Below are 10,061 nucleotides of genomic sequence, written 5' to 3' on the forward strand. Positions count from 1 at the left end.
GTGGGTTTCCGGGGAGTGGATTCTGGTCCCCGCGCTCACGTAGCAGCACTTTACCACTAGGCCATCTGCGTGTCCTGTCAGGGCAGCCCACTCCCGTCCCAAAGACAGGTCCTTATCTTCACAGGGAGCTCCACTGTTCTTCTGTACAATGAACAAGATCCCATTACGGACAACTGCGTATCAGGCCCATAGACCCTATGATTTATTACTGTGGGAAAAAAATTCAGGCAACACGCTGTGCTGTGATGGTCTGTTATATTTAGAAGTCTACAAATTTGAGCTTTTAAGAAAGATTCACAAAATATTCATCTGAAATTACATTTTTGGTTCATCAAATTTCAAATATATTTCACTGTGTTGAACAATATATTCCAGTGCTGTCTAAAACACAGCCAAATTATTTTTATTGATTTACATACATCTCGTAACTTTTGGAGTCTCAAGGTCAAGATAAAAAGCTACCCAATCACAATCACTGTTCCCATCACTGAGCTGCTCTCTGAGCCGTGTCTTCCTCCTTCATGGTTTAACTCTTCATCCATGGTAAGCACACTTAGGGAGTTCTCGCGTGCTTTCCTCACAAGTTCAAATAGCACACCTTGGCATTGTAGAAGCATGGGCTCGTTACAAGAGCCCATTGCAGGTATTTAAATCCATGGAGCACAGAGTCACTTTCGAGGGATAGGGTCTCCTCGGAGTGTGGAAATGCCAACAAGGCTACCTGTCCGATTAGACGCTGGCCAGTTTTGGTCTTGTTTTCATTGTGCGCTTCTTCTCAATGACACACGTGGGCTGTGAACTTGGGGAGATGTTTCTAGCCTCTTATCCCTCTGGCAGCCCTGGCTCATGGCCCAGGGAGACCCCCCCAGCCCCGCTCCACAGTGGGAGGGGCAGGTCGGTGTCTCTGGGTCCATAGCTGTTAGAACTAAAGAGTCCAAAAATCTACAGCAAGGCTATGCTTGGGTATGACCACGGGAGGGTGTACAGGAGCTAAGCTACAACAGAAACCACAGTGAAGCTTCCACTAGTCAGGATACAGGAGTTTCTCAAAGGAAATGTAAAAATCAGAAGTGTGCAGACATGATGTGGACAGTGAACAGAGGAGTCAGCGCTGCAGCCTGGTCTGATGTGGTCCCAGTCACAGAAGTAGGGTTCTGCCAGGACAGGCACCGCATGAAATCAGGATTAAGAGCCGTAGCGATCCTACAGAGCAAACCAGAGAACCAGACCACAATCACCACCAGGTACTGTCCATCCGTCCGCCTCCTCCCCCTCCACCCTGCACCCTGCACCACAGGCTGCAGTTGGCACAGACACAACCTCGCATCAGGCTGCAAGTGGAGTGAGGGCCTCCGCCGGGCCGGCGTGGCACAGAGGCTGGCAGGGCGCGTGCACGCTCGGGTCCCGCACCGCGCTCCCTGGGAGCGTGGGCAACAGAGCCAGGGGAAATGTGTGTGGTCTGTCACCTAAGTTTTGGGTCGTTGCTGATTTTGTAATGAAGCAATCTCCCTGTCTTTATTTCTTCACTTCTAAAACAGGAACCTAAGTGGGGTACTCTAAATTGGGGTGATCATCTAGAACATAGGGATGGGTGCTTACTACTAGCAGGACAGAGGAGGGTGAGGGGTCCTGTGGTCTCTGAGCAAAGGCTCACCCGAGGAAGAGCCCTCCACACCCCGACTTGGGAGAGCTCAGTGGGAAGGGCTGGCTTCCTGCTCCCACCCAAGGACACAGCAGTGGCTACCTGGGGGGCATTCGCCTTCGTGGACCCACAAGTAACCATGTAACTCAGTTTACTCGCCCGAGCCATGTTTGACACTAACAGAATCCTCTAAAATAACTTGATGCAGGGCTGGAGAGATGGCTTAACGGTTAAGGTGATTGCCTGCAAAGCCTAAGGACCCAGGTTCGATTCTCTGAGTCTCACATAAGCCAGATGCACATGGTGGCGCATGCATCTGAAGTTTGTTTGCAGTGGCTAGAGGCCCTAGTGTGCCCATTCTCATCCCCCCTCAAATAAATAAATAAAATACATTTTATTTATTTATTTATTTATTAGAGACAAAGACAAAAGCCAGATGCATGCGCCCCCTTGTGCATCTGGCTTATGTGGGTTCTGGAGAATCCAACTGGGATCCTTTCACTTTGCAGGCAAACGCCTTAAATACTAAGCCATCTCTCCAGACCCTAAATAAATAAATAAAAGTAAAATCTTAAACTGGGTGTGGTGGTGCACTCCTTTAATCCCAGTTCTGGGGAGGCAGAGGTAGGAGGATTGCAGTGAGTTCAAGGCCACCCTGAGACTACATAGTGAATTCCAGGTCAGCCTGGGCTAGAGTGAAACCCTACTTCAAAAAACCAAAACCAAACAAACAAATAAACAAACAAAAAAAACCAAAAATCTTTAAAAACAACAACAAAAAGAACTTGACGCAAACAAGAAGGCATCAGAACAAGCCCTCCCGTCGCATCATGTGGCCTGGCCTTCACTGTTATGTACGAGCGGGTCCCACCTTTGCTTCATTGCACAGGAAGTGAATTAAGCTCTGTTTGGAAAGATAAGTATCATATGTTCTCTCTCATTTATGGTTCCTAGATTATATACAGATACATCAAGTCCCGTATGTATGCATACATGACATGAAAATAGAAGAGAAGCTCTAGAGGAGCAAGGAAGGTTGGTGGGGGGAGGGGCAGGGATACGCTCCAAGTGCATTAACTGTGTGAAAATGACTGTGCAACCAAGCCCGGGTACAATGAATCAACACTAACGAAAAACGCTGTTAAAAGTTGAAACATAGTCTGAATGCTCTAAATGTGGAGGATAAACAAATTTGATGTACTTTCACTCCACAGAATATTGTTTCTTCAGAATTTAAAATTATGTAGAAATGCACATGACAACAATGTTACCAAGAAAAGTTGTATATAAAACCATATAGACAATAGAATTCCCTTTTTAAGAAGTTTAGAAAGATTTTATTATAGGGATTGTAGAGCTCAAGAGAGGGAAAGAACCCAGGGGTCCTGCCCAAGAGAAGGCAGAAGCAAACACCCTAGAGTTCCCTTTTAATTTTAAAAAGATATGAATAACTGGACGTGGTGGCGCACACCTTTAATCCCATCACTTGGGAGGCAGAGGTAGGAGGATCTCCGTGAATTCGAGGCCAGCCTGGGACTCCATAGTGAATTCTAGGTCAGCCTGGGCTAGAGTGAAACCCTACCTTTAAAAAACAACAACAACAAAAAAAACCCCCCAAAAGATATGAATATAGACTAAAACATTAATAAAAGTTATTCCAGAGCAAAGAGATTACAGTTTGGCTTGTCTTATTGTTTTTGCATGTGGCGTGGTGTGTGTGCAGATGCTCATGAGTGCAGAGGCCAGAGGAGAACTCTCGTGGATTGCAGGCTGTCTGAAAGCCTCCATGTAGCCAAGAATGACCTTGAACTTCTGACAGTCCTCTCTACCTGGGAATCCAGACATGCACCACTTGGCCTGGTTACTGGGACCGGGGATCTGACCCAGGGCTAGTGCATGCTGGACAAGAGGCGTGCACTCTACTGAGCCCACCCAGCAGGTATGGGTCATTTTAGTCTTTTAGATAACTCTTTCAATCTAGGGGGGGAAAGCTAGGTGATTATCATGACAATTCCAGTAACAATTTTCTTAGTCATAATTTGGAATTTTTTGCTTTGAGACAAAGTGTCATCATGTAGCCTGGTCTGGCCTTGAACTTGTGATCTTCCTGCCTCAGCTTCCCACATCCACATGGCCTGGACGACAGTCTAGTGGTCTGGAGCTTTTCCTGATGCCTGGGTCACTCACTATCAAACACAGAAATCAGTAATATATGATCTGATTGTCCACCATTGCAGAGGAGGCTCAGCCTCCCATTCATAGCTGCAGGCCACAGCTCCTGGGAGCCACAGCCCCGTTCACTGACCTGAATGGAAGACATGACTCCATTAGCGAAGACGGACAGTTTTCCAGCGACAGACCGTACACCCTGCTTGAACTGGGCCATGTCAGGGGCATTGGGCAGCACATTCGAGAAGTTGTAGTTTCCTGCACACACAGAGCACACGCTGGCTTGCGCGGTTCCCAGAGCTCTCAACTCAGTGAGCGGCAGCCCGGCCTCCTCCCAGGCAGCAGACATGTCCAGAGAGGGAGTCGGCGGCAGGGCCAGACTGTGTAAGGCCGGCCCCGCCACCGAGCTCCTCTGGACACCACAGCAGTAGGGAATATGGTTTGTGCTAAAGCAAACACAGTACCACAGCCGCTCCCCACTGTGACGACACTGGGGTGCTGGGAAAGGGGCCACGGCTCCCTCACCGGGCAGCAGCAGGCTCCAGGGCCTAGAGGGCATTGTGTTTATTCGTCATCTCCTTTGTTGAGCTGTTCAACCCAATGCTGGCTGAGGGCTTTCTCCCAGGCTGCCAGGTGCCAAGGGCACAGAAAACAGAAGTACACCCTAACCCCAAAGTAGGGGGCTTTGATCACTTTGTCACTTTGATCGGGGAGGTCACGTGAGGGCTTCCTGCCTGACGCGTGAGGCACAGCACGCTAGGAGGCCCCAGGGAGCAGGCAGCGCGTTCGCCCCCTTCCCAGTGTGCCGTGGCCTCCACGGGCTCAAGGTAGCTGGAACGAGGCACAGGTAGTGAACAAGACACGAAGCTGGGGAGAGAGTGGGTGTAGAGGGACACACCAACCCAAGGGTAGGGCCAACAAGCTCGGCTGATCTGGTTAGAAAGCTCACTGTGGGAGAAGGAGGGGAAGGATCAGCCATGTTGACAGCAGGAGGCCAGGGGGGCAGAGGCCACAGAGCAGGCAGGCAGACAGGCCCACGCTGGGGCTGGGGACAGAGGAGCCTGAGAGTGGCCCAGAGCCCACCTCCCTCAGGAGGACGGGGACAGCTCCTCGGCTCCTCAGAAAATGGATCTTCTTTAATCCATTATCATGTGCCAAGTTCCCTGAAATGGAGACAAATCAAGAGAAAAGCCATTTCTGAGGGTCCCAGAATGATGAATCTAATAAACAAAACACACTTCTCTGAGCTGGGCAGAGCAGCCACTGGGTGATGCCCTCAGGGAGGTGCCATGGGAGACAGACCCGCGTCGCAGAACCTCGGAGCACTGCTGACAGACACGGGCAGGCGGCAGATAGCCAGGTGAAGGCTCTGAGTTCACACTGAGCTCAGACCACAGGGGCCCACACCCCCCAGGACGGCTGAACTCCTGGCCTCTGGCCCGACACCATGCTGGCTTGTCCCTCTCCCAGGTGCTCACAACGCAGTAGACACGCACCCACGCAGAGAGGCGGCTCCGTGCACTGCGGGGGTGACAGTGTACAGCCCAGAAGCCACGTTCCGAGTGACTAGAGCCATGAGTTTACCCTTAGTTTGGGGTTTTTGATGTAGGGTCGCGCTCTAGCCCAGGCTGACCTGGAATTCACTATGTAGTCTCAGGGTAGCCTCGAACTCACATTGATCCTCCTACCTCTGCCTCCCGCGTGCTGGGGTTAAAGGTGTGCGCCGCCACGCCAGGCTTAAACACAGCATGTTTACTTATAATCATCATTACTTTTTTTTTTTTTTTTTTTGAAGTAGGGCCTCACTCGAGCCCAGGCTGACCTGGAATTCACGCTGTAGTCTCAGGGTGGCCTCGAATTCACGGCGATCCTCCTACCTCAGCCTCCCAAATGCTGGAATTAAAGGTGTGTACCACCACACCTGGCCAGAGTCCATTCTTGAAAGAAACACAGAAGGCTGAGCCGGGCTTTAAAATGGCTCTCACAGAGCTCCCTCTGCTGTCATCTGAGGTCCTGAGAACCCCGCCATTCCCCAGGCAGGCCTGGCAATGGCAGTCTATGGGAGTAACTACGGGCCCACTCACTGCCTCAGGAAGACTGTGGCACCTGTATGTCACTCAGTCCCTCTCTCTCCAGAGGCCGCTGAGACCTGGCCAGGGCTTCTGGCTAAGTCTCATGGGGACAGCTTCTACCTGTCTCCCAGGTTGCTGTGAAGGCAGACCATGCCCACCCCAATGCCACTGAAGACACATGGGGACACGGGACGAGGCCACAGAAGGGCATCTGGACCTTTGCTGAAGGGCATGCTAAATAAAAAGTGGGAGCCTGGTGTGGTGGCGCACACCTTTAGTCCCAGCACTCGGGAGGCACAGGTAGGAGGATCACTGTGCGTTCGAGGCCACCCTGAGACTACACAGTAAATTCCAGGTCAGCCTGGACCAGAGTGAGATCCTACCTCAACACAAACATACGAAAGAAGGCATCTACTAAGAGCCCAGCGTGCTCAGTGACTGGAGGCTTCCCGAGAGAGCTGCAGTCACACAGGCCCAACCACCTGGGCTGGGATGGGACGAGCTCTGCCAACAGCAGAGTGCCAGCAGGGCTTGGGCTGAGGGCCGGCGTGGCCTGGCACCCCAGGGGCTATTTTGAGACTCTGAGTTGCTGTGGACCAGAATTCACTGGAGTCCCACAAGGTCTGAGAGATGAGATCTTTGTTCTGTGACAGGGCAGGAGGCGAACGTGAGCTGGCTGCAGCTCTGTAATAATGGCAGGGTGCTCTCACTTGATCGCCAAGAGCTCGCTTTAAACAAACAATAATGTTTCAGAATAAATGTTCCAGGAAATTGAGTTAGAAAAGCACACATGGCCAGGGTGGTTTTCAGCAGCTTAGGTCTCTAGACTGACCTGCCTGACGGCCCCAGGCTCCAGCACGAAGGCCCCCGGGAGTGCTGAACGCCCTGGTGCCGGGCGCGAGGGAGTCACTACGGGAAGCTGCCTTGACAAGACGCCAGGAAGAAGAAAGTTCACAGAGGAGAACGAAGCCCAGGAGCAGCAGCCTGACAGGACAGGCCCAGCTAGGTAGCCACTGACCCTGCTGCACCTAAGGTAGAAAGGAGCCGTGGCCCCTGCCCGGGCCCACCCTGCCGCAGTGTAGGCAGTGGCCGACATGCAGACCTCGCGCACTTGGGCCCTGGCCCACCTGCCAGCCACACGGCCAGCACAGGCCACACAGGCCACTGCTCTCCACTGCAGCCCAGCATCCTGGTTGCACCCAGGGACACAGTGGCTCTGCATGCCCAGCCCTCCACAAAGGTTCCAGACACTTGTGAGTGTCCTGCACCTTCTCTGTATGTGTGTGGTTGAAAGGCCATGTGGACTGCCAAGATGGCTGCCACACAGAAGTGGGCCTTCCCTAAGCCATTCCCAGCTCCTGGATATGGAGAAAGTGCTGGAAAGCGGAGCAGGGGCCTCGAGTGCTGGCATCTGGGACTGTCCCCCTCTTGGCTCTCCTTCTGAAGTGACCTCAGAGGACACTAGCCACAGGGCCTTCCTCATCCCTGCACTGTACATAGCCTGGCAGAGCTGTGGGGAGAGGGGGTGGACGGGCCTGAGGCAGCGATGCAGAGGAAGGCTCTAAATGGACAGTGAGGGGCCCGCGCTGAGGCTCATGTCTGCACTCACAGCTGCACTGGGGTGACAGACTCTGTCACTGGGGAGGGGACTCTGAGGGGGACAGCAGAGACAAGTGCTTCCTGCCCAGCTGCCCATTTCTCAGCCATGCTGTGTCTTCCCTGGAGCCACCTGCTCCCACGTAGCTCCGTGTGCCTGAGGTGGGGCTGAGGGCCTGCAGGGTGCCAGATCCAATGAGGCAACACCTTACACGCATCTCATTTAGCCTCCCTCAACCTGGTGAGGTGGGTGCTGTCCAGCTGCCCCACAAGCCAGCAGACAGAGTAAGCACCCCATGACCCACAGCGAGGGAGGGCCTGGCACCTCACAGGACACTGCTGCCCGCTCTAGAACACACGCATCTATGGCAGCATTCTGGAAGCTGACTCGCCACCTCACAAGGGTGCTGTGGCATAAACTCCATGCCCTGGTCTCCCCACATGGGCTGCTTGGAGTAATGACGTCAGTTCTCCCTGGCTCACAGGGTAAGGCAGCAGTGGCATGGTGTCAGGGGCAGCGGGAGGCGCCGCGGGAACGCGCCGCGCTCACGCGCAGGCCGCTCACCGGCAGTCTGCTTCCTCTGCTCGTCGAACAGGTCTGCGGAACTTATGGAGGAGCTGGCCGAGAGCCTCTCCAGCCGGGCCCGGGCCTCAAACTGCAGAAGACAAGGGAAAGGCAGCATTAGAGCCCAGGTCTCAAGAGTGAGTCTGCCAAGAAAACTGCGGAAGAGCTTCTGGAATGTGTGTTCGCCTGGGCATGCTGCATCCCACATGATGGTCCCTGCCAGGCTGGACCCCGGGTGGCATGAAGCTCGGGTCTCCATGGCATGCAGGTCACAGGTGGAGAGGTCAGTGGAGGGCATTAGGGCTGATGTGGTCAGTGTGAGGACAGCCAGAGAGAGCGAAGAAAAACAGAGCTCTTGTAAGCTGAGTTTCACCCATCACACCACGTAAGACATCAACTTGAATGACACCAATGTTTTTTTCCTTTTTCTAGGTTTCTTAAAAATTTTCAATTGATATTTTTACTTTTTTAATGTGAGGTAGGGTTTCACTCTAGCTCAGGCTGATGTGGAATTCACTATGTAGTCTCAGGGTGCTCAGGAACTCATGGTGATCCTTCTACCTCTGCCTCCCAAGTGCTGGGATTAAAGGCATGTGCCACCACACTCAGCGATTTTTTACCTTTTTATTGAACATTTTTATACATGTATATAGTGAGCTTTGGTCATAATCCTCTCCCATTATCTTCTTTTGTCCTCCCTCTTCCTCTCCGTTCCACGTAATCCCTTCTTCCCAACTAGTCCCTTTCCTGTTTTGATGTCTTTTTCCCCTTGCGTGTTGCACCGAGTCTAACCCGACTGCTTGCGTCACTGTGGGCGGGGTTCTGTATGAGAGCTCGGGCACCCGGTGGCTACACCACTCAAGAAACCAGTCCCCACCTCGTCAGCAACCATTTTTCCCATTACTGGGGAGGAGCCCAGGGCTTCGTGCATTCCGGACAAGTGTGCTACCACTGAGTCAGCCCAGCCCGCCATCAACCTGAAACACGGCGGAGTTGAGGGGCTGGAAGAGTAGCCGAGAAACCATCCACGTCTGCTGCACGTGAGAGCAGCTTCAGGAATACCACTCCCAAATCTAGTCCATCATCTCCACGTCTGCTGCACGTGAGAGCAGCACCAGGAATACCGCTCCCAAGTCTAGTCCATCATCTCCACGTCTGCTGCACGTAAGAGCAGCTCCAGGAATACCACTCCCAAGTCTAGTCCATCATCTGCACGTCTGCTGCACGTAAGAACAGCACCAGGGAATACCGCTCCCAAGTCTAGTTCATCATCTCCACGTCTGCTGCACGTAAGAGCAGCTCCAGGAATACCACTCCCAAGTCTAGTCCATCATCTCCACGTCTGCTGCACGTAAGAGCAGCACCAGGGATACCGCTCCCAAATCTAGTCCATCATCTCCACGTCTGCTGCACGTAAGAGCAGCACCAGGAATACCGCTCCCAAATCTAGTCCATCATCTCCACGTCTGCTGCACGTGAGAGCAGCACCAGGAATACCGCTCCCAAGTCTAGTCCATCATCTCCACGTCTGCTGCACGTGAGAGCAGCTCCAGGAATACCACTCCCAAGTCTAGTCCATCATCTCCACGTCTGCTGCACGTAAGAACAGCACCAGGGAATACCGCTCCCAAGTCTAGTCCATCATCTCCACGTCTGCTGCACGTGAGAGCAGCACCAGGGATACCACTCCCAAGTCTAGTCCATCATCTGCACGTCTGCTGCACGTAAGAACAGCACCAGGAATACCACTCCCAAGTCTAGTCCATCATCTGCACGTCTGCTGCACGTAAGAACAGCACCAGGGAATACCGCTCCCAAGTCTAGTCCATCATCTCCACGTCTGCTGCACGTAAGAACAGCACCAGGAATACCACTCCCAAGTCTAGTCCATCATCTGCACGTCTGCTGCACGTAAGAACAGCACCAGGAATACCACTCCCAAGTCTAGTCCATCATCTGCACGTCTGCTGCACGTAAGAACAGCACCAGGGAATACCGCTCCCAAGTCTAGTCCATC

General features: G+C 52.8%; 1 protein-coding gene across 4 annotated transcripts in view; it reads right to left on the reverse strand.

Annotated features, from left to right (window-relative positions):
• Nucleotides 1–238: 238 nt before the first annotated feature.
• The window catches only part of Arfgap3 (ADP ribosylation factor GTPase activating protein 3), a 58,765-nt gene continuing 48,942 nt past the window's right edge, over nt 239–10,061 (reverse strand). For all 4 annotated transcript variants that reach the window (XM_045152111.1, XM_045152113.1, XM_045152112.1 and 1 more), the window contains 3 exons: nt 8,045–8,135; nt 3,948–4,069; nt 239–1,203 (listed from right to left, as the gene is read on the reverse strand). In XM_045152111.1, coding sequence (XP_045008046.1) covers nt 1,186–1,203; nt 3,948–4,069; nt 8,045–8,135 — 231 coding nt within the window. In that variant the 3' untranslated portion in view covers nt 239–1,185. The remainder of the gene's footprint in view (nt 1,204–3,947; nt 4,070–8,044; nt 8,136–10,061) is intronic.

Source organism: Jaculus jaculus, chromosome 6 (genome assembly GCF_020740685.1).
Source record: "Jaculus jaculus isolate mJacJac1 chromosome 6, mJacJac1.mat.Y.cur, whole genome shotgun sequence".
Taxonomy (NCBI): domain Eukaryota; kingdom Metazoa; phylum Chordata; class Mammalia; order Rodentia; family Dipodidae; genus Jaculus; species Jaculus jaculus.